This window comes from Trichechus manatus, unplaced genomic scaffold (assembly GCF_000243295.1).
Source record: "Trichechus manatus latirostris isolate Lorelei unplaced genomic scaffold, TriManLat1.0 scaffold00162, whole genome shotgun sequence".
NCBI lineage: Eukaryota > Metazoa > Chordata > Mammalia > Sirenia > Trichechidae > Trichechus > Trichechus manatus.
In genome coordinates this window covers 14285-38005 of record NW_004444098.1, presented here as the reverse complement: position 1 = coordinate 38005, position 23721 = coordinate 14285, and the positions used below count along the sequence as shown (strand labels likewise).

Here is a 23721-nt window from a genome sequence, read left to right as displayed (position 1 = left end):
CGAAGGGACATGGAGTGGGAACACGTGGGTCCAGAAGATAGGACCTTTGCTGGCTTCTGCTCCACGGTCCAGGTCTCTTCGAAGTTGACTGGATTCGTAGCTTCAGATCCTGCTCACAGCGCCATTAACTGTTGTAGGGGAAAAACATCACAAAGTTTAGTAAAGTAAAAAGAAAGTTTTATTTGGCATATATTCAAAAGGACAAAAGTGAGAAGCGGACAAGCATGCTGCCAGAGCCATGTCTGCCCGAGTGCCCCTTATGCTTCTTTTGTACCTAGCACAGGGCCATGCAAAAGTAGGCGCCTAGGATATACTTTGTATTGTTGATGTGTTAATTTTGGAGGTTGAGGGGTGCTTTGCTTCATTTAGGAGTCCCTGGGTGGTGGAAACAGTTAACAGGCTCAGCTGCTAACCAAAAGGTTGGAGGCTCGAGTCTACCCAGAGGCACCTTAGAAGAAAGGCCTGACAATCTCCTTCTGAAAAATCAGCCATTGAAAACCCTACGGAGCACAGTTCTACTCTGACACTCACGGGGTCACCATGAGTCAAAATCTACTCAACGGCAACTGGGTTTGTTTCATCTAAGCATGATGGGTGTGCTGGAGCCAATCCTAGGAAACACCCGTGAAAGCAGAGACATTGCCGTCTAGGGATCACTAGGGTTCCCTGGAGCTGAATGGATGTGGTGCCCAGAGAGGCAGGCTAGCGTTGGCAAAGCACCACCTGCTGGCTGGGAGAATCACGAGCATCTGTGCAAGACAGAATTTTTTCATTAAAAAAAGATACAAAATTGTGTGCTCTCAATTCTGTATAAAAGACAAAGGAAAAATGGGAAGAAACATATCAAAACATTACATGCAAGATTTATGGTTGAATTTTCGTCTTCTTTTTTGTTGTTTGAATCCTCTACTGTGTAAATTTTTAAAATGATCACTCTGCACATTTAGAATAATTTTTTTTAACTTAAAAGTCTTTCAAATTAGCCTAACTGCCTCCCAACCACCTCACTCACTGGTATCTTTGCTGACTCAAAGTGTGAAGTGTTTCAGTTGATTCTTAAGCTCCGTCTTCCCTTCTTCCTTCCTTCCCTTCTTCCCTCTTTCCCTTCCTCCCTCCTTCCCTCCTTCTATTTTATTTTTTTCTATTTTTGGTTTATTTATTTATTTTGGGGGGATTGCATTTAATAGAATGCTTTTCATAGGGGGGATAAATCCAGAAGCACTGAATTTGAAGAGATGTTTGAGTTTGAGCCCTGGTTCTTCTAATTGTCAGCTGTGTGACTTTGGGCAAATCACTCACCACGCCTCAGTTCTCTGATCTGTAAAATGGGTATAAGAGTGTCATAGGACTGTTGTAATTGTGAAATAAAGTAATATGTGTGGACTTCTTAATGAAATGTTAGAATTCTAGTCAAAAGAGTGAGTGTGCTGTTGGTGCGACTGTTATTTGTGCTCATAAGGGAGCTGAGAGGTCTTCTAGTGGACCATCATGCCTTTTCAGGAAATGTAAGAAATAACTTTTTATTTAAGTAGTGCTTCCAATATTTCAGAGTGCTTTTGAAACACCTCATTTAGCTGCTCATTGCAGCGTAAGGTTGGTATCATTAGCTCCATTTCACAGATGAAGAAAATGGCGACACTAAGTCTCGTGGTTTAAAGCCTGGACTCAGGAACCAGACAGCGTCAATTTAAACTCCAGCTCTGCCACTAACTAGCTGTGTGACCTTGGGCAAGTTTCTTAACCTCTCTGTGCCTTAGTTTCCTCATGTGGGAAAAAGAGGATGAAAACAGTAGTACCTACCTCCAAAAAGTTAATTCTTGAAAAGTGTTGAGACCTGTGTCAGGTAAGTTGTTAAATTTTAAAAATGGAGAAATGGAAACAGCATGCTTAAGCAGAGGTAGCTAATTATGGAAGCTGGAGCAGAAAACAAGTCTCCCTGTTACCGTTCAGCCCCGCTCTCTCCCCATCTCTGCTCCTTCTCCACAGGGCGACGCCCTTTGGGCACCGCCAGGGTCAGCCTCCTGCGCTACAAAGTTGGGTCGCCACATCACCATTTATAAAACCTCTCACAAAAGATTATTTAAATATCATACTGTTAAATTGTTAGACACAATGACTCATATGCCATGGTGGTACTGTTGAACTTTAGTGAGACTTAATTTGAAAAAAATTAAAAGAAGATAATGTATTTTATTAAGATAATTCAGAAATTCTATTTTTATACTCAACAATGTGAAATATATTTAGACACTGGAAATTGTCTCTGATTTTTTTTATATGTGTTTGATAAACTGACTGGGCCAGAGAAGAACTTCCGCAGTGGATGCTGTGGGTGCCCCGCCCACATCCCTTGGTGCGCCCTGGAGCTCACTTCAGACCAGGGCTTCCCAGGCTTCTCTGACCGAGGGCGACCTCCGGCCAAGGGAGGGCTTGGGGAGGGCCGGCTGTTGTTGTCATGTGCCAACGAGTCGATTCTGTCTCATAGCAACCCCATGTGAAAGAGTAGAACTGCCCCATAGGGTTTCTTTATGGGCGCAGATGGCCAGGTCTTTCTCCCATGGAGCCGCTGGGTGAGTTTGAACCATCAACTTTTCGGTTAGCAGCTGAACACTTAACTGTTGCTCTCTACTAGGGTTCCTTGGGCAGGCTGGAGTGCTTGGGAATTAACACTCCAGGAGCAATCCTCAACCAAAGAGGGGTGGGAGTTGGTTGGTAAACATCCCAGCCTCCTCACCCCGTGGTGGCACAGTTCTGGAATGTGCCCACCACAGTCTCTCAGAGGGTCCCCAGCAGACTGTGGCCCAGTTGCCCACAGTGGTCCTCTTTATTGGCTTCCATTCCTTCCCTGTCTCACTTCACTCCGTCTCTGCTTCCTGGGATCACCTACCAAATAAACTTGTTAGCTGCCATCGAGTCGACTCCGGCTCATGGTAACCTTACGTACAACAGAAGGAAACACTGCCTGATCCTGTGTCATCCTCACAATCACCAGGATGTTCGAGTCTATTGTTTCAGCTATTGTGTCAATCCATGTCACTGAGGCGCTCTCTCACCCTCGGTGGCCCTCTACTTCACCCAACACGATGCCCTTCTTTAGCAATTGATCCCTCCTGATGACATGTCCAAAGCAAGCAAGTTGAATAATGTTCTCTTTTGATCCATAGGGTTTTCATTGACTAATTTTTGGAAATAGATCAGCAGGCCTTTCTTCTTAATCTTTCTTAGTCTGGAAGCTCCACTGAAACTTGTCCACCATGGGTGACCCTGCTGGTATTTGAAATACTTGTGGCATAGCTTCCAGCACCATATCAACACATAAGCCACCATAATAGAACAAACTGACAGACAGATGGTGGGCCAGACAAACTACTTGCCCCGAAATCCTTGTCTCAGGGTGTCTTTGGGAGTGAGTGAAAACTATGATCCAGAGTCTCAGGCTCAAGGTTCCTGGTGACACAAATGATTTGTGTTTGGCTGGTAACCAAAAGGTTGGTAGGTCAAACCTACCCAGTGATGCCACAGAAGAAACAGGCCTAGCGATCTGCTTCCATAAAGATTACAGCCAAGAAAACCCTATGGAACAGTTCTACTCTGTAACACATGAGGTTATCTAAGTCACAAATCAACAACAAAAACAAAATCAGCAACAGAGTCCGTTATTCCCTTCACCCTGGATCATGGGTGATGTTTCTCTGCCTTTGTGATTACCCCCCTTCTCTGTGTGTCTTTTATGCTCTGCAATAGAGTAAATGCAGGCTGGGTCTACATACAATCTGCAAACGGGATTTATAAACGTTCTTCAAATGTTTTGGCTCAGGAATTGCTGAAAAAGTCTAACAAGTTATAAATATATGTCCTTCTCTCCCTAACATTTTTGAGGAACGACCTACGAACAACTTGTGCCAGGATGTTTGCACGCCTACTGAAACAGAACTGGGTGACTGCTTTCCTTTGTCATTTTAAACACAACTGCTGGCACCTGTAATACTTCACCCTGCGTATCCCCTTCTTTAGGGCTTCCTTACAGGATTACCACTGAGCTTTGGAATGAGATTATCCTGCTGAAACTCATTTCTAGCCCAAGGGTAAGCAGTTACCCAGCTTTTATGCCAAAGTGCCATAAGATGTCAAACAATCAACTGCATCTCTCTTTCCTTTTTGTCCCTAAGCTTCTACACCCTCCCATCCCTGAATCAGTGCCTTGACTGTTGAAACCTTCCTGATATCAATGGCTCCTTCTCCAGCCTCACTGCAGTGTGTGGTTTGTAGACCTTCCCTGACGCCATTGTTCACCTTGGCTCCAATGTCTTGCTCACATGCCTCTTTTAGGCCCTGAGGTCTCAGAATACATTAAAGAGCCCAAACCTCACTCTAGACTTCAGGCCACAGGGAACTTCAGGATGCATGTATGGTGATGAAAAGGGCAGGCGATTCAATATCGCAGCCTCAAGGAGGAACAGGAAAGGAACTTGGTGTCTTCCTAGCAACACACTGTTTTCAGCACAGCTTGGACAGACATTCTGGTCATTTCCTTGCTTTTCTTCCTTAAGTCTAGCACCAGGAAGCCCATGTTGCTGGGTTATCCACAAGACCATCATGAGAAGAGGCAGTACTGCCTGGTGGCAGGCTTAGGGGACAACCTACATGGGCTCAAATCCTGTCTCCAATGGTTAGCACTGATGGCCTTGGATAAATTACTTAACCTCTCTGAGCCTCAGTTCTCTCATCTGTAAACCAAACCCATTGCCATGGAGTCTGTTCTGGCTCACAGTAACCCTATAGGACAGAGTAGAACTGCCCCATAGGGTTTCCAAGGCTGTAAATCTTTCTACAGAAGCAGACTGCTACATCTTTTTCCCACGAAGCAGCTGATGGGTTCTAACCACCCACCTTTGGGTTAGTAGCCGAGTGCTTACCCACTGCGCCACCAGGGCTCCTTCATTTGTAAAAGAGCAATAATATCAGTGCCTACCACATAGGATTGCTGTGAGGATAAAGGTAATTCAAACAAAGCTTGTAGCATAGTTACCTAATCCATAGTAAGTACCCAACAGATTTTAGCTATTATTGTTGGTGATGTTGTCATTGCGAATAGAATCAATCTAATTGAGACCCAAGTATACAATGATCTTATTCCTCTGTATAAGTGCAAGAAAGGAATTCCCGCGTGGTATTTCATTGCACAAAGGGTTAAGCATTCGACTACTAGATGAAAGGTCAGAGGTTCGGACCCACCTTGCAGGGCTCCTTGAAAGACGGGTCCTGCGATCTGCTTTGGAAAGGTCATAGCCTTGAAAACCCACAGCAGTTCTACTCTGCACACATAGGGTCGCCATGAATTGGCATCTACTCGATGGCATCTAACGATGATAACGAAGTTGCAAAGAGAGCCTTTGGAAAAGTAAATATGTAGAAGTCTGGCTGCCTGCCCCCCCTCACCCTGCCCCCCCCCCCACAATGTCTCTTCCACCTGCTGGTGGAATTAAGAAAAAAATCCTTTATTGGGAACCAGAGCCTTCCTTCCATAATCGGAAAGAAGACTTTACATGCAAGAAGGTGATGGCATTGATTTCAACCTGTACTAGGAGTGAATGAATGATATCTGCCCCCCTCCCCGATTAGGGTGCATTCTCAGGCAGACAGTGGGCACCTACAGAGAGAGGACGTGATGGAGGGGAAAATGTGACTCACACAGAGGGGGGGCCTTCAGGATTTTATTCAGGGTGGTCCCACTTGGATCCGGGATCTCATCCTTGATTTTTCTGAAGGGACCAAGAAACATAAAAAGAAAAGTCTTGATTACACTTGGTTGCATGGATCATGATCTACTGCCTGGGCTTGACCTGCAAGCTCATTTCCTCTCAAGGCAGGACGATCACTGCTGCAGACCCTTAGAAAGCACACCCCTCCCTGAAACCTTAGCTAAGCTTTCTGGAAAGTGTCCTAGGGGACAACAGGCTCCAAAGTGGGATGCATACACGCCAGGCCGGGTGCAGCTTGGTCTAACGAATAAGGAAGGAAAACATTAAAACCTCGATTTACATTAATTTTTATTTCAACATAAGGAAGATTTAAACTTTCCAAATATGTAGTATCCAAATTGAGGCTCACCCTTCACAGAGTCCACGTCAGAAGGTCCCTTATCATACATAGCTCAGGCGTCCCGAGTGGGAGTCCCACTCTGCAGAAAGCTTAACAATGGTGCCCCTACTCTTCACTGTGCTTCAGCTTATGGTGCGATATTGCAGACCAATTTGTGTTTGTGCTTGATCTAGTTTTAATTAAACTAATCTCCCCACATGGATAAGTGGCTTAAAAATATTCCTGCCAAAGCCAAACCAAGCAAAACAAAATTCACGGGCTGCAGATGATACTAAAAGTGTAAGCCCCAGAGCACAAGATGAATATAACAGAGGACACTTCTCTGGTGCCTGGTATAGGTGTTAATTAGCAGTGACCCATTAAATCACATTGTAATCATGAGAAAGCTTTTCTGATGGCAGAAAGGGTTTACTGTTAATAAAATAGACCAAATATTATTTTTCAATATTTATTTTCCTTTAGCTCATCTTTTTATAATTCTACATTTTAGTGCAAGTGTTTTCTCCAATTTATTTATGAGCTCCCATATATTCTCCACCTTTATTCAATAGTATTTTCCCACATTTTCTTTCTCTCTCTGCATATATATATATATATATATATATACACAATGTGTGTGCATGTATATGCATAACATGTGGGTGTGTATGGATATATATTTGTTTTGTTTTGCTGAACGCTGGGAAGTTGGAAACATCTTGACCTTTCAACACTATTTTACTGTATATTTCCTAAGAACAAGGACACTATTCTATATAACCCCAATGCCATGATCACACTAATAAAACTAACAATGAACCCATTACAGATAAACCCAAACCCGATGCCGACTCATAGCGACCCTAGAGGACAGAGTGGAACTGCCCTATTGGGATTCCAAGGCTGAAATCTTTATGGAAGCAGACTGCCACATCTTTCTCCCGCAGAGCTGTTGGTGCGTTTGAACTGCTGACCTTTTGGTTAGCAGCCGAGTGCTTAACCACAATGCCACCAATGATTAACAATAATCCTTAATATCATCTAAAATGTAATCCATAATGAAATTTCCCCCATTGTTCCACAAATGTCTTTTATAGCTTTTCATTATTATTTTTGCCCAGAATCAAATCAAGGCACATGCATTGCATTTAGTTGTTGCATCTCTTTAATCTTCTTTAAGGTAGAACAGTGTCCCCCCGACCTCCATTTTTTCTTTTAAATGATGTTGACTTTCTCGATGAGTCCAAGCCAGCTGTCTAGTAGAATGTGCCAGAATCTGGATTTGTCTGATTGTTTTCCTCATGGACTGATTCGGCTTAAATGTTTTTGGCAAGGACACTGCATAGGTGATGTGTTCTTCCCACTGCATTGCATCGGGAGGCACAGGACCTCAGGTGGCCCTGCCACTGGTGATGCTAAGTTTGGTCAGGGTCACCTGATGACTTGCATGAGCTGCTATGAGTTGAAATCGACTCAACAGCAACGGGATTGCAGGTAGGCACTTTTACCTTCATGGGACCCTTCCTTCATAAAAAATAGTAAGAATTATATTTTATGACTACATTGGCATAAAGTCAAATATAATTCACGCTGGATTACATTCAATCTTTTCTTCTGATTTTAAAAGAAATTAAAACCTTTTCCTGGGCCCCTAGAAGTATTGTGGGTTTTAGGCCCTATGCGTACTGTGCCTAACGGAGAAGGAGAAGTTAGCCTTGAGTTTGATCACTTGATTAAAGAGGTAACCTCTGGATCTCCCCACAGAGAAAGCACATTTCCCCCTTTGCAACTAGATAGTAATCTGTAGGGAGACACTTTGAGACTGTGTGAATATCTTATTGCCCAAAAACCTCGACTTATATTGGTCTTTGATTTGCCATCATCATTTTTGCCTGAATCAGTCATTACACTGAAGGTTGTAAATGGAGATTTTCTATTACTTCTACATTTATTAGCTGACTTTTTTCCTTTGTTCTTTCTCTTTATTTTTTTTTTTAAGAAGAAATAGGGATCTATGGATTATTTTAAATTCAGTAAATTATCTGAGATGTCCAACTCCCAGCTAAAAACCTATGTGAGATTTTTCAGGCCCAACCCTAGGCAATTTTAAAGGCTTTACCTTTAGGCCATAGGCCTTATGGGGGAAAGTTGCCCCCCTCCACACACACACAGACACACACACACCAGACTTAGTGCAGAGCCAGTGCATTGCAGTCTCTAAAGGGAGCTGTAGTCAGGGACTCAGGCCCCCCTGGCTGGCCATGCTCTTCGGCATATCTGCATTCCTGGCCCAGGCCCCTCCATTTGGAGGTCTCTTTATCAGGGGCCTTCAGCAGAGGTTTTCCTCAGATGCTCTGCTGAGATCTCCTTATGGGGACAAAGGGGTGGGGGAACACCCTGAAGACACTTTTCTTCACTCAGACTCAGAACTCAGTACTTTTCCACTCCTAGTCCTTCCTCGTCTCCCTCCCCGCAGCCCTTCAGTCTATAAAACTGCAGCAGATTTTGGTTCAAAGCTCCTGTGCAGTGAAACAATTCCCCACATCTGTGTTGATCCACCTAACCCTCTACCGGTGCAAAACGGAATGGGGTGAGTTGGTGCTTTCTCCGGGTTAGCCTCTTGCTTATACTATCACAGTAAGTGATCAAACGCTTGACTGTTACTTTTATTTTGGCTTGTTGTCTTCATTGGCTACTCCGACACCTGGCAGTTCAGCTCTTCAGTTCAGCTCAGCTCTTGACATTATCCATTTCCACCATTACTATTTTGATGCTCAAATGGTCCCAAGTTTGCCAAGGAAGACTCTTCAATATGGCTTCTGTGTTCTTTGATGTGACCTCATTATTCTTTAAGTACTTCCCTTCTGTTTAGCACAATAAGTTATTCCAGGTTCATCTTGTACGTATCCTGCTCCAGACACAGGATTAACCATTTTTCCAAGGAGTCCTGTTGTCTTTTAGTGGGTAATAAATTTAAGGTGCTTTTTAAAATTGTGCCTAATATATTAGCATAGTATTACATATATATGGTTTTTACCTTTAAATATACATACAAGGTAGGTGTATGCTCAGTTTCTTTTTACTGAGCGGGGGGCCCTCAGTGAAGGGCAACTATCAATTTAATGCAATATATACTATAGGGATGACAGAGAAACAATGAGGGGTGTTTGCTCTGGATTTGAGGCTGATGGGCAGCTGCTTGGATCATTTTGCTCATCAATTTTTCCACGTTTAATGTGAAAACACATTTGTCCTTGTTTAAGATATTGCTTCCAGTGAATCCTGGACAGGGTAGCAAGGGCTACAATGGTGTCAACTCTACAGACGTCCAGGATCTGCAGCCACATGCTGCTAGTATCTGTCCCCTTCCGCACATGTGGAAAGTATGCACTTTACAAGGTGAGTTCATCCTTCACCAAAGCAGTTATTACTTTCTTGGTTAAAGCCCTGCTTATGATTCTTAAAGAAAAGGAGTCAGTGTGCTTCCCTAAGAGCTCCCAATCCCCTACTCACCATCCTTACACCAGCTTCCTCTTGGGAAGTAGACTACACTGACAAGGCTCACATGGGTGTATCTGCTGGGGAATGGCCCATTGACAACAGAGTTGTGTTGTGGTTGGTCCTTTCTCCTCCTCCCCCTCTGTCCCTTCCCCTTCCGGCCCATCTCTTCCTCTCCCTCCCCTCCTCCTCTCCTCTCCTCCAATTTCCTTTCTTTTTATCTTCTGCCTTTTCCTTTTTCTCCTTCCCTCCCTCTGTCCCTCCCACTTCCCCAGTGACCCTCCTCCCTTCCTTTTAGTCCCTGGGCTTCTCTGCCTGTGCGTGGAAGCAGGAAGATGGGGAATTCTTTCTTTAATTTCCCCTTTGCTAAGCTCTTCACCCTCCCATGCCCTGTTGGCCACATGCTCAGCCCCCTGAGCTATACAGCACACAGGCTGTTCCCTCCACCTGAGAACAGAAATCCTTTCCTGCCGCAAATCATTTCCTATCCTGGTGACCTGGGAGGGGAAAACCTGAGGCTTCACCCCACCCCCATTCCTTTACCTCTCCCCACAGAGCCAAAAGCAAATCCCAAGACATTTCTCTTTCCCCCTCCATCCCAGTTTAGCTTCCACAACCTCCCTGAATCCTAGTGGCTTTCCCGGAAGTTGGTGCTCACAGCACAAATAAAGAGGGATCAAGAAAAGGGACCAAAAACTAAAGAGACCCCAGAGTAAACAATCAACTTAAAGACTCCTAAATTTAATACCCTAAAAACGCAACAGGCCACCCAGAGTTCTAGAACCTCCCAGCTCTCCTTCCCTCCTACCAAAGGACCCCCTTTTGCCTCTTCCCTACCTTCTCAGTTCTACTTGCTATGAGTCAGAATTGACTCAACAGCAACAGGTTTACCCTCTCAGGATGGGGCATTATTCCACTTCTCCCCAGTCTTCCCTCATGCTGTTGTCAATACCCACTTGGAATTACCACAATGACTCCATACTCCTCTCTTTAGAGCTTTCCCCAAAGCTCAAGGTTGAGAGTTGCAAGTCCCCTGTGGAGAGTGGAATAGTGAGGTGGGATGTGAATTGTGTGTGGAGTCCTCAGCAGAGTCTAGCACCTCAGTTCTTAAAGATGTGGAGAATGCAATATCTAATATCTACATGGTTCTTCCTAGTTATCTTGTTAGGGTATCTTTGCCAGCTCCTTGTCAAGGAAGTGGTACCTCCTGTTCAGGGATGGTAATATTGAGGCACAAAGAGTCTTGTGATTTGTCCCAGATCATAAAGCTAGTTGGTGGAATCACCCTTAAGAACCAGATTTCTCCACTTCAAGTCCACGTTTAAGCCCAGAGAAAGCTAGAGTATATTAAGATGGGGTGGAAAAGGGCAATGAAGTTATTTTGCCTAGAGAGGTGAACAGAAAAGTATAGCTGTAATCTGTTACATACTTAAATGGTTGGATGGGCACCAAGGACCTGCAAGTTCTCTATTTGCAGAATGATACCTCAAAGGAGATAAGATTCCATTGCCCTGGGTTACAGTCATCTTACAAGTTAACTAATTATTGCCTCAGATTCCTTCAGAAAAATTCTTGGTGTTATTCTCAAGAGAAAATAAAGCTGATGTGTAATAGTTTTGTCAAATCTTACTAGGTAGGATTCTAATTTAAATGCAGACAATGTGTCAGTTACCCTAGAGACCATTTAGTTCATTTACTTTCTTCTTCACCGCAGTCCTGTCCATGTAGTGTGCGTTTGGATTATAATGGAGGTTTAAAAATATTGTTGGTCAACAATTCCTGCAGGCTTCAGTGGGCAATTATGGACAAATAAGGGCTGAAATACTGGATCCTTAAAAATAAACAAACTGCTCTTATTTGAATAAAAGACATACCTTTCTGTGGGCAAAGACTTCCACAACCCTGAGTGTGGGAGCCAGCTACTTCTACTTGCCAAGAACTTTTCTGACACATTAATCTTGTTACAGAGAGCTTTTTTTTTTTTTTTTTTTTTTTTTAACCTTTCCAATGTTTGCATAAGAAAAACGAAGCACAGTACCAGGCTACCACTAATGACCACCCTGACAGGGAACACAACAGAGAGTCCCTGATGGAGCAGGGGAAGGGTGGGGTGCAGAACTCAAATTCTAGTAAAAAGACCAGATTTAATGGTCTGACTGAGACTGGAGGAACCCCAGAAAGCATGGCCCCCGGACTCTCTGTCAATCCAGAACTAAAACAATTCCTGAGGCCAACTCTTCAGACAAAGATTGGCCTGGACTATGGGACACAAAATGATACTTGTGAAGAGTGTGCTTCTTAGCTCAAGTAGATACATGAGACTGAATGGGCAACTCCTGTCCGGAGGTGAGATGAGAAGGCAGAGACGGTTAGGAGCTGGCTGAATGGACACAGGAAATCAGGGGTGGAAAGGAGGTGTGCGCTGTCACAGTATAGGGAGAGCAATTAGAGTCACATAACCATGTATAAATTTTTGTAGGAGAGACTAGCTTGAATTGTAAACTTTCGCTTAAACTACAACAATAAAAGAAAGAAAGAAAAATGAAGCACAAATGGTTTCAGAAGTGGGGAGCAATTGTCTTAAGCCCCATATCGTCATAGGAGTGAATTTATCAGTCTCTAGAAGAATGATTCTTACTGACCAAGTATGTAAAAGTGAAGCTGTTCTCTCATTTGTGAGAAATTGTAAATAAGAGACACATCTGCAAGCCAAATATTGTTAATCAATTAATTAGCAAGTATTTGCTGAGCCCCTATTTTGAAACAGTGGTATACAGAGCAGGGGACCTGGGGTATTTTTAGAGATAAAGAAAGAAGAGGAGAATCTGTAAGCTCTTGTCCTCAGGAAATTTATATGAAAGTCAGGTCAAATATACATACCCATGGAAAGCTAGCAAACATTCAAAATAGTGCATAGTAAGCATAAAATGAGATGCCGTAAAAGTCAGGTGGGTTGGGAGAAAGAACAGGAATTATCGAGCCTAGATTGTTCAGAAAAAACTTCATCTAGATGACACTTAAATTGGAATTTGGAAGGATAAGATTCAGATGAATGGAGACTCTGGGATTGAGCATGAAGAAACGAGGGGGGCAGAAAAGTAATGGAGAATTTAGGAACTGTTCATAGATTGAGTATCTCTTGAGTACAGTTGAAAGTTGACAGCTCATTCTTTCAGAAGGAAGCAAATGGGACATGATCTAGGCAAAAAAATCCTGGAAATACATTTGGTGATAACTTTAAATGGCCTCTATCTCTGACTGTTCTAGATAAGCCTCTTTTGTTGGCAAAGAACGGAAGACTCTCAAATAACTCAAGTGAAAAGAGGATGGGAGTACTGTTAAGATTGTAACAGGGACCTCTTGGACATTCAAAAGTGGTTCATGGGCCACGATGACTTAAGGCCTAACATCTCAGCTTCTCCTAATATGTCTGCCTCATTCTTTCTTTCTCAATCCACCTACTCTTCTTATTCATCTTGAACATGGTTCATTATGGCTGCCCAGATCCCTTCCTCAACATAAAAATCTTTCATTTCCAGCATCTATCATTGACTACATCCTCTCTACTTTTCAGCTGTAATGCTACAGAGAAAAGAGAGCGTCTTTAGTAGCAGACCAGGCAGTTCACTGGCTGGCTTAGGTCAGGTATCCATCCCAGTCCAACCAGCTGTCACTCCAAACAAGAAGAGCCCATTGCTATCTCCCTGCATTGGGAGCTATGGACAGGGTAGTCTAAACCAGAAGAGGAAATAGACTGATACGGTCTGTTCTCTACAGAGCCATTAGACTTCCAGGGAACAGTTAGCATCGTCTGGTTTGTTTCTCTGCCTCTTGTTGTGTGCCGTCGAGTTGATTCTGACTCATAGTGACCCTATAGGACAGAGTAGAACTGCTGCATAGGGTTTTCTTGGCTGTAATCTTTACGGAAGGAGATCACCAGGCCTTTCTTATGTAGAGCTGCTGGGTGGGTTTGAACCACCAACCTTTCTATTAGGAGCCAACTGCTTAACTGTTGCACCACAAAGGCATGGGGATAACAGTGCCTACCTGTTGAGGTTGTCTAGAACATAAATGAGATAATGTAGATGACATTCTCTGCTTGGCACAAGGCAAGAGCTTAGTAAATGGAGTGTCTTTAATTTCTTTGATATGTTATCAATATTCCATAACAAAAAATATTTGCAATGCATTTTTACTTATTTTTTCAATTTTATTATGCTTCAGGTGAAAGTTTACAGTGCAAATTAGTCCCTCGTTCAAAAATTTATGCAGAAATTGTTTTGTGACATTGGTTGCAATCCTTGCATTGTGTCAGCACTCTCCCCCCTTCCGTTTCCACCCTGGGTTCCCCATGCCCACTCATCCAGTTTTCCTGTCCCTTCCTGCCTGCTCGTCTTTGCTTTTGGGCAGGTGTTGCCCATTTGGTCTTGTATACGTGATTGAACCAAGAAACATGTTCCTCGTATGTGTTATTGTTTATTCTATAGGCCTATGTAATCTTTGGCTGAAAGGTGGACTTCGGGAGTGGCTTCAGTTCCGAGTTAGCAGGGTGTCCGGGGGCCATAGTCTCGGGGGTTCCTCCAGTTTCTGTCAGACCAGTAAGTCTGGTCTTTTTTTGTGAATTTGAATTTTGTTGTACATTTTTCTCCCACTCTGTCCAGGACCTTTCACTGTGATCCCAGTCAGAGTGATTGGTGGTGGTAGCCAGGCACCTTCTAGTTCTTCTGGGCTCAGGTTGATGGAGGCTGTGGTTCACGTGGTCCATTAGTCCTTTGGACTAATAGCTTCCTTGTGTCTTTTGTTTTCTTCATTCTCCTTTGCTGTAGACAGGATGGGACCAATAGATGTATTTTAGATGGCTGCTCACAAGCTTTTAAGACCCCAGATGCTACTCACCAAAATAGGATGTAGAACATTTTCTTTATGAACTATGTTATGCCAATTGTCCTAGATGTCCCGCAAGACAATGGTTCCCAGCCCTCAGCCCCAGTAACTCAGTCCCTCAAGGTGGTTGGATGTGTCTAGGAAGCTTCTATGACTTTTCCTTGGTCAAGTTGTGCTGACTTCCCCTATACTGTGTGTTGTCTTTCCCTTCACCGAAGTTAACACTTGTCTACTATCTAGTTAGTGATTTCCCTTCCCCACCCCTCCCCTCCTTCGTAACCATTAAAGATTATTTTTTTCTGTGTATAAATCTTTTCTTGGGTTTTTATAACAGTGGTCTCATACAATATTTGTCCTTTTGTGATTGACTTATTTCACTCAGCATAATCCATGTTGTGAGATGTTTCTCAAATTCATCACTGTTCTTTGCTGTTGCATAGTATTCCATTGTGTGTACGTACCACATTTTGTTTATCCATTCGTCTGTTGATGGGCACTTAGGTTGTTTCCATCTTTTTGCTATTGTGAATAATGCTGCAGTGATCATGGGTGTGCATATGTCTACTCGCGTGATGGCTCTTATTTCTCTAGGATATATTCATAGGAGTGGGATTGCCAGATCATATTTCTATTTCTAGCATTTTAAGGAGATCCCATATTGTTTTCCATAGTGGTTGTACCATTTTACACTCCCACCATCAGTGCATAAGAGTTCCAACCTCCCTGAAACCTCTCCAGTATTTGTTATTGTCTGTTTTTTTGATTAGTGGCAGTATTGTCGGGGTAAGATGGTATCTCGTAGTTTTGTTTTGCATTTCTCTAATGGCTACCGATCACGAGCATTTCCTCATGTGTCTGTAGCCGTCTGAATGTCTTCTTTGGTGAAGTGTCTGTTCATATCCTTTGCCCATATTTTCATTGGATTACTTGTCTTTTTTGTTGTTGAGATGTAGAAATATTCTATAGATTTCAGAGGTTAGACCTTTGTTGGAAATGTCATACAGCCAAAAGTTTTTTCCCAGTCTGTGGGTTCTCTTTTTACTCTTCTGGTGAAGTCTTTTGATGAGCATAAGTATTTAATTTTTCAGAGCTCCCTTTACTTATTTTTTAATTGCACAAGTAATATATAAATATATCTCAATATTTTAAGGCAAGTCCTAGACATTGTATCATTTCACTGGTAGGTATATTACTCAGAGCTTTTAATAGACAAAGTCTTTTTATAAAACCGCAATATCAATACCACACATAAAACATTAAAAATAATTCCTTGATATCATCAATACTACATCTATGTTCATTCTTCCTCAACAGTTTCCAAAAACATCTTTTTATGCGTGGTTGGTTTGAATCAAAATCCAAGAGGTCCACACATTGCATTTGGTTGCTGAGTCTTACACATCTCAGTTGGTCGGCAATCATTTTCTGTGCTTTTTTGTGTCATTGTTTGTTGGAAAAATGGGGTCATTATTCCTGTAGAACTTTCCAATTCAGAATTTGGCTGTTTGTATCCTCATAGCATCATTAACAGCCTCTTCTATCCCCATATTTCCTGAAAACTGGTACATAGATCTAGAGCCTTAATTAGATTTAGATTCAATTTACTTTTTTCTCAAAAATGATCAAAGAAGTGTTTTTATACTTTTTTTTTTTTTATGTTTTGTAAGTTGTGATTTCGAAATAGCAGCTCAATAATCCTCATGGCTAATTTTCACTTAGGAATACAAGACTCCCAGGAGAGGAGGAGGTCACACTGGATTCTGACTCATGTATGAGTGAATCACTTTTACTCAGAGAATTAAAAGTACTTATGACAGCTATCTGCCTGAAAATGCAGATTAAAGTCATAATCATCATCTTTGATCAATTTACTAGCGATATCTTTAGTCATATGGATCTTTGGCCAAAGATGTTCACATACCTTTAATTGAAGATGTCAATTCCTTGTTTACATTCTAAGCTAGGAATAAAAAGATTTGAAATGGCTAATGAATAGAGATGGTACCAGAAGAGAAGAGAACTTCCTTTGAAATTTTTGTTTTTTATAATTGTTTGGAATGAACTAATACAAATTATGGGTGGAAACACAAATCCAGGCACACTGATGCAGGACTATAGTGTTGTGCTGGAGTGCAGGGTTTTGGGGGTGCCCAATAAACAATACCCTTTTCTTCCCTACCTGAGTTTGCAACAGAGAGCTAGGTATAAAAATGAGACAGAAGGCAATAAAAGTAATTGTTTCTGTGACTGATAAAGCTGTTTGGAGACTGTGACTTAGGTCTGCTACAATTATGAGCCTGCAGACACTCTGATCTCCTATATGAGGCATACCATTCCCCTAGTCAGGGGCAGTTAGACAACCACAGGCCTCCCTGAGCCCAATGCACATGGCAGGTTCTTTTTCCCAAACACACCACTTAATAACTCACTCCCCCTTCCCTAGTGGGAGGAGGAAAGCGAATGAGGAGGCAGGACATGGCCAAGGGTGAACTCAGTGGAGCTCTCTCAACATGGAAACATGAGGAGCAGGAAATAAGTATTCTCTTATTACCAAGGTCCATGATATAAAAGAATATCATAGATCAAACCCAGTTTCAACACAGCATTTTCATCAATAAACACCCTCACATTCAGCTGGTCCCAACTTCCACACTATAGCAGCTATGGTCAACTGAACAAATGTTTGTGGAGTGTGTGCAAGTCACAGTGCCGGCAGATGCCTAGATGGAAAAAGACACACTCTTTTCCACTTTTTGGCTACTGTGAATAATGCTGCAATGAACATTAGTGCACAAGTATCTGTCTGAGTTCCTGCTTTCAAGTCTCTTCAGGAGTGGGCTCACTTGGTTATATGGTAATTCTATATTTAACTTTTTGAAGAACTTCCAAACGTAACTCCACAGCAGCTGCACCATTTTACATTCCCACTAGCAATGCATCTCCACATCCTCGCCAACACGTTTGCTTCTGATGTTCTAATCATAGCAGTCTAGTGGGTGTGAGGTGATATCTTATTGTGGTTTTGATTTGCATCTCTCTAATGACTACTGACTTTGAACACCTTTTTATGTGCTTATTGGCCATTGGTATATCTTCTTTGGAGAAATGGCTATTCAGGTCAAGTCCTTTGCCCATTTTCTGATTGGGTTGTTTGTCTTTTTGTTGTTAAGGTGTAGGAGTTCTTTTTATATTCTGGATGTTAAACCCGTATCAGACATACGGTTCCCAAATATTTTCTCCCATTCTGTAGGCTGTCTCTTCACTTTGCTGATAAAGTCCTTTGATGCACAAAAATTTTTCATTTTCATGAAGTCCAATTTATCTATTTTGTTTTTGGTTGCTCAAGCTTTTGGTGTCATATCTAAGAATCTGTTGTCAAGAACAAGGTCTTGAAAGCTTTATCCCTATGTTTTATTCTAAGAATTTTATGGTTTTCATTCTTATATTTAGGTCATTGATCTATTTTGGGTTAATTTTTTCACATGGTGTGAAGTACTGGTCCAACTTCACCCTTTTGCTTGTGGAGTACCTCCTTCAATTTTGCACCCCAGGTGCTTCACTTGCCTCACCTAGTCCTGTCCATGGAATCTATAATAATATTAGGCAGCTTATGCAGTATGTTCCTTTTCCTGCCCCAGGTACAAAGCAATCGTCCGGCCAATGGATATCCAGGCCTCTCACGCCCTGATGAAGATCTGCCTCAAAGCTGCCTTCATCTGGGTCATCTCCATGCTGCTGGCCATCCCAGAGGCCGTGTTTTCTGACCTGCATCCCTTCCATGAGGAAAGCACCAACCAGACCTTCATTAGCTGTGCCCCGTACCCACACTCCAATGAGCTGCACCCCAAAATCCACTCTACGGCTTCCTTCCTGGTCTTCTACATCATCCCACTGTCCATCATCTCCGTCTACTACTACTTCATTGCCAAAAATCTGATCCAGAGCGCTTACAATCTACCCGTGGAAGGGAATATCCACATCAAGAAGCAGGTGGGTGCTACGGATGGATCCATCTCCTCCTTGGAGATTTGGTCCCTTGCATTTATTGTGGACCCCACTAACAAGGACAGTATTTAGGTGGGCACGTCACCTGATTCTGCAATTAGAGGAGGTGGGTTATCTGTGGCCACATGGCAAATGGCATCTCCCAGCCACTGAAGCCAAGGGATTCTGGTGTTCTTTATAATTTTGTTCTCTTGTTCAAGACCTAGAGAGACGTTGAGAACCCGAAAGATTTGAAGAGTTGGCTTCTTTTTGAGAAATATATGAAACAGTTTTTCTTTTCTTTTTTTTTAATTTTACAGCTCTGAGGCTCATAGGGCTGTGACTTCTTTAAACCCCAATGATAGTGTCTGGGTGGGAAGAGGGTCACCACATGGAGAAAAAGCAGAGAGGTCAGGAAGATGAAGCTGGTTGAAGAAAAAAGTTATTTGATTAAGAGGCTCACACTGATTTGGGTTCAAATACAGGCTTCATGATTTACTTGCTGACCCTCTCTGAGGCTCACTTCTCTTACCCATAATATTGTGTTGTTGTTGGATGCTGTCGAGCCAATTCTGACTCATAGTGACCTCCTGTGACAGAGTAGAACTGCCCCTATGGTTTCTTGGCTGTAATCTTTACAGAAGCAAACTGCAGGTCTTTCTCCCACAGAGCTGCTGGGGGGGTTCAACCTTTCGCTTAGTAGCCGAGCTCTTAACTGCTGTGCACCACCAGTAATGATGCCCATGTTGTAAGGCTGTTGGAGGATTACCAGAGAGAGCACATGTAAGCCTAGAGTGCCCAGCCTGCAGGACACCCTTGTACTGTTAGACTCCCTGCACAGAAACCAGGGTCTCTGGCTTTCTCCTCTTTGTCATTTCCTCTGGCCTTCTGGCCCAGATGCAGATCACGGGCTTTATGATGGAAAGGCAGAAAGACTCCCCACCCCACTTGAATGAATAGCTTACTCAGTTGGAGGCCTCACCCTGTAAAGTTGATTTTTTTGCCTCAATTGGGGAACTGATGGCAGTTCTTAGTGAAACATTATCCCCCCCCTACTTGAAAGGCCACTCATTAGTGATCACCTATTGTTACCCAAGTTCTTTAATAAGAAACAGGGTTCTCCCTGCCCTAGCAGAGGGAGTTCGGAGCAAAAGGAGAGGCTCAGACTACTTCATCTAAGAACCTTCTTGTATAGTATAGACCAGAACTAACTTGAGATTAAAAAATAATAAGGAGTTAGATCTTGGTTTGGCCAATAAGGAAGAACAAAGCTGGCTGCTTCTTTAAGCATCAGAGGGAATCATAAATTACTAACCATGGAGCAAAGAAACACATGAAGTTGTATGGCTCTCCTGAGGAAAAAGATTTCCTAGAATTTCGTTTTGCAATCCAAGCCTGAGATCAACTTTGTGTAAAGATCAGTTCTCGGAGGCGTGTTCTAACTGTATTCTGTCTCGTGGATTTCTGCTTCCTGGCTCTTCCGTCTCTGTGTGTCTGCCGGTTTATTTATTTATGGTTTGTTTGTTTGTTTTTTCTTTTTCTATTTCTGTTGGCTTTTTCTCATTTTATCTGATTCTCCTCCTCCTCTCCGATTGAACTTTTTTCCTGTGATTTTGCACACCCGTCTCTCTTATTTCTCTCATTCTTTTGCCCTGTCCCTTTCTCTGTCTGCATCCTTGTCTCTGTGACTCTCCTCAGATCGAATCCCGGAAGCGACTTGCCAAGACCGTGCTGGTGTTTGTGGCCCTCTTTGCCTTCTGTTGGCTCCCCAACCACATCATCTACCTGTACCGCTCCTACCACTACTCTGAGGTGGACACCTCCATGCTCCACTTCATCACCAGCATCTGTGCCCGCCTCCTGGCCTTCACCAACTCATGCGTGAACCCCTTCGCCCTCTACCTGCTGAGCAAGAGCTTCCGGAAACAGTTCAACACCCAGCTGCTCTGCTGCCGGCCTGGCCTGCTGGCTCGCTCTCATAGCACTGGTAGGAGCACCACCTGCATGACCTCCTTCAAGACCACCAACCCCTCCGTGGCCACCTTCAGCCTCATCAACGGTAACATCTGTCACGAAGGGTACGTCTAGACTGGCCCTGGGCCTTGCCCTGCCCCTGGTTTTGCGCTGAGGCTGGTTGGGACCTTCATATCTGTTGTTCTCTGCTTTGGAAGGTTCCTGAGTGGCGTAGAAGGGTGGGGGAGAGGCCCAAATAGATGGCTTTTGTATTTTAAAGGTACCATCAAGGCTTACATTTTCTGTATCAACTTGTGTATGCTTCTTCTGATATAGGACAAACGGGAACAAATAAGGAGTCCTTATTTTAAGCATCAAGCCCTGATGTATCGCGTGTGGTTAATTAAGTCATAGAAACTATACGAACAACCAGATTTATGTAGCAGAGAAATCATACGTTGATTACCCACTTTGTGAAAGACTTTACTTTGTCATTTCTTTAAGAATAAGGTAGTGCTTTCAAAATATCATTTGATTCATTTTTTCGAGAATACCTATAATCCATAAATCACAGAACAACTTTTATTTATGCACCTAACTTGAAAAGTCAACCGGATGAAAGAGTCCCATGGACGAGGGACAGTCCCCAAATTGATAACACTGAAAGCCAGTTGAATAAAAAACAAATCCCTGAGCATTGATTTTTTGTGTGTGTTTGTGTGCAGTCTTTTTATTGTGCTTTAAATGAAAGTGTACAGTTCAGGTTAGTTTCTCATACAAAAATTTATACTCACACTGCTATGTGGCCCTAGTTGCTCTCCCCATACTGTGACAGCACACTCCTCCTTTCCACCCCTGATTTCCCATGTCCATTCAACCAGCTCCTGTCCCTTTCTGCCTTCTCACCTTGCCTCCGGACAGGAGATGCCCATTTAGACTCATGTATCTACTTGAGCTAGGAAGCACACTCTTCGCGAGTATCATTTTATCTTAGAGTCCAGTCTAATCTTTGTCTGAAGAGTTGTGTTCGGGAATGGTTTTAGTTCTGGGTTAACAGAGAGTCCGGGGGCCATGTCTTCTGGGGTTCCTCCAGTCTCAGTCAGACCATTAAGTCTGGTCTTTTTACTAGAATTTGAGTTCTGCACTCCACTTTTCTCCTGCTCTGTCAGGGACTCTCTGTTGTGTTCCTTGTCGGGGTCGTCACTGGTGGTAGCTGGGCAGCATCTAGTTCTTCTAGTCTCAGGCTGATGGAGTCTCTGGTTTATGTGGCCCTTTTGTCTCTTGGGCTAATATTTTCCTTGTGTCTTTGGTGTTCTTCATTCTCCTTTGCTCCAGGCTGGTTGGGACCAATTGATGCATCTTAGATGGCTGCTTGGTAGCTTTTAAGACCCTAGACCTGAGCGTTGGTTGTTACTGAGGGCACAGGAGGAACATGGGATACACAATTTTAAGGCATAAGCACAACCAAACACATAAACACACATATAAAGGTCGATGGGTAGCTATGCAGATGTATCTTGCACTCTGAATTCTAACTCAATGGAGTTCCCTTTTGCTGACACCAAATTCTTAATCATCCATAGTGCGGTTCTACTATAGAAGAGAAGTCCTTCTGGGAGGAACAACTGATCATGAAATCAATTCATTATATATTTATGAGAGCATAGAGTACAGTGTTTATTCCTGGTATACAGATTTTCAACCAGTGTATTTATTTAGATTTGGGCGTCCTTGTCTGCTACTATGGAGTCCCTGGGTGGTGCAAATGGTTAACACACTCAACCGCTAACCAAAAGGTTGGAGGTTCAAGCCCACCCAGAGGCACTTCCTTGGAAAAAAGGCCCAGCAATCTACTCTCAAAAACCCAGCCATTGAAAAACCATATGGAGCACAGTTCTACTCCCACACACGAGGTCGCCATGAGTCAGAGTCACCTGGACCACAACTGGTGGCGGTGTCTGCTACACTGAAGTAGTCAATGAGAAAGAAGGGATCATATTTCAGTGGAAATAGAAACATATTTATATTTAACATACGTTCTGCCTAAAGTTTGTGGGAGGAAATGAAAAAATAAGTCCCTTTATAATATTTCAAAGAGCCCTGGTGGCACAGTGGGTTAAGCGATTGACTGCTAACTGAAAGGTCGGCAGTTTGAAACCACCAGCAGCTCCACAGGAGAAAGATGTGGCAGTCTGCTTCCATGAAGATTTACAGCCTTGGAAACCCTATGGGGTCGCTATGAGTTGGAATCAACTCGATGGCAGTGGGTTTGGTTTTTGGGTTTTATAATATTTCAGTAATAAGGATTTATGAGCATGTATGAGAAAGTTGCAGGGTGCTTAGCTTTAAGAACTGATTGAAAACCAACCACTGATAGATTTTGTTCCACTTCAGAAGAGTATTTATGAAATGGCCCATGCGCAGAAAAAGACTGGACTAAAATCTTTTTCTAAGTGCATAAAATTGGCTCTAAAAAGATGGACTACCTTATTTTCAAAACCCCGAATCAAGTTTTTCTGAACTTTTCTGGACTCAAGGACAGGACCATTCTGACAGATTACACAGATGCTAACCCCTCTCCCTGGTGGCATAGTGGTTAAGTGCTACGGTTGCTAACCAAAAGGTCAGCAGTTCGAATAGACCAGGCGCTCCTTGGAAACTCTATGGGGCAGTTCTACTCTGTCGTATAGAGTCACTATGAGTCAGAATTGACTTGACGGCGACGGGTTTTGTTTGTTTGTTTGTTTGTTTTAACCTCCGTCCAGACAAATCCAAATTCTGCAACTGTGCCCTTCCATCCTAAGATAACTCTAGTTCAGTTTTTCTCTATGTAGGCAAGATGGAATAGTCAACTCTCTTGTCCACATGGCACGTATTACAAGATTTTTGCCTCTTGATCCGAGAAAGCGGTCACTGTTTACAGCACTTTAGGAGTTAGGACCAAGACAGTTGTAAAGATCTGTGTTCACAGTTGTATTAGCTAGAGCGAAACCTCCTAACTTCTGCCTGCTCTGTGCTTTTGTGTACTGTGCACACCTACTTTCCTGGGAGTCCGAGATGGCATCGCACAGTCAGCAAGTAAGACAGATGGTGGAGGTGAAAGAACCAAGATTTTAACTTGACATCCCAACTCTGTCTCTAGCAATATGACCTTGGCTATCAGTGTCTCCTCTCTGGACCCATATTTTCATCTGTAGAATGAGAGGATGGCGCTAAGGTCCTTTCTCCCTCTGAATTTCTTTGAGTCTCTACACTGTTTCTCATTCTGTCTCTAAAGCATTTATGTAGCCCACTTGCTCACAGTTACCCCAGTGTCTGCTA

General features: G+C 43.0%; 1 protein-coding gene across 1 annotated transcript in view; it reads left to right on the top strand.

Moving 5' to 3' along the window:
- The window catches only part of GRPR (gastrin releasing peptide receptor), a 48716-nt gene extending 28146 nt beyond the window's left edge, over positions 1 to 20570 (top strand). The window contains exons 2-3 of the mRNA XM_004386317.1: positions 18102 to 18453; positions 20146 to 20570. Coding sequence (XP_004386374.1) covers positions 18102 to 18453; positions 20146 to 20535 — 742 coding nt within the window. The 3' untranslated portion in view covers positions 20536 to 20570. The remainder of the gene's footprint in view (positions 1 to 18101; positions 18454 to 20145) is intronic.
- The last annotated feature ends 3151 nt before the right edge of the window (positions 20571 to 23721 follow it).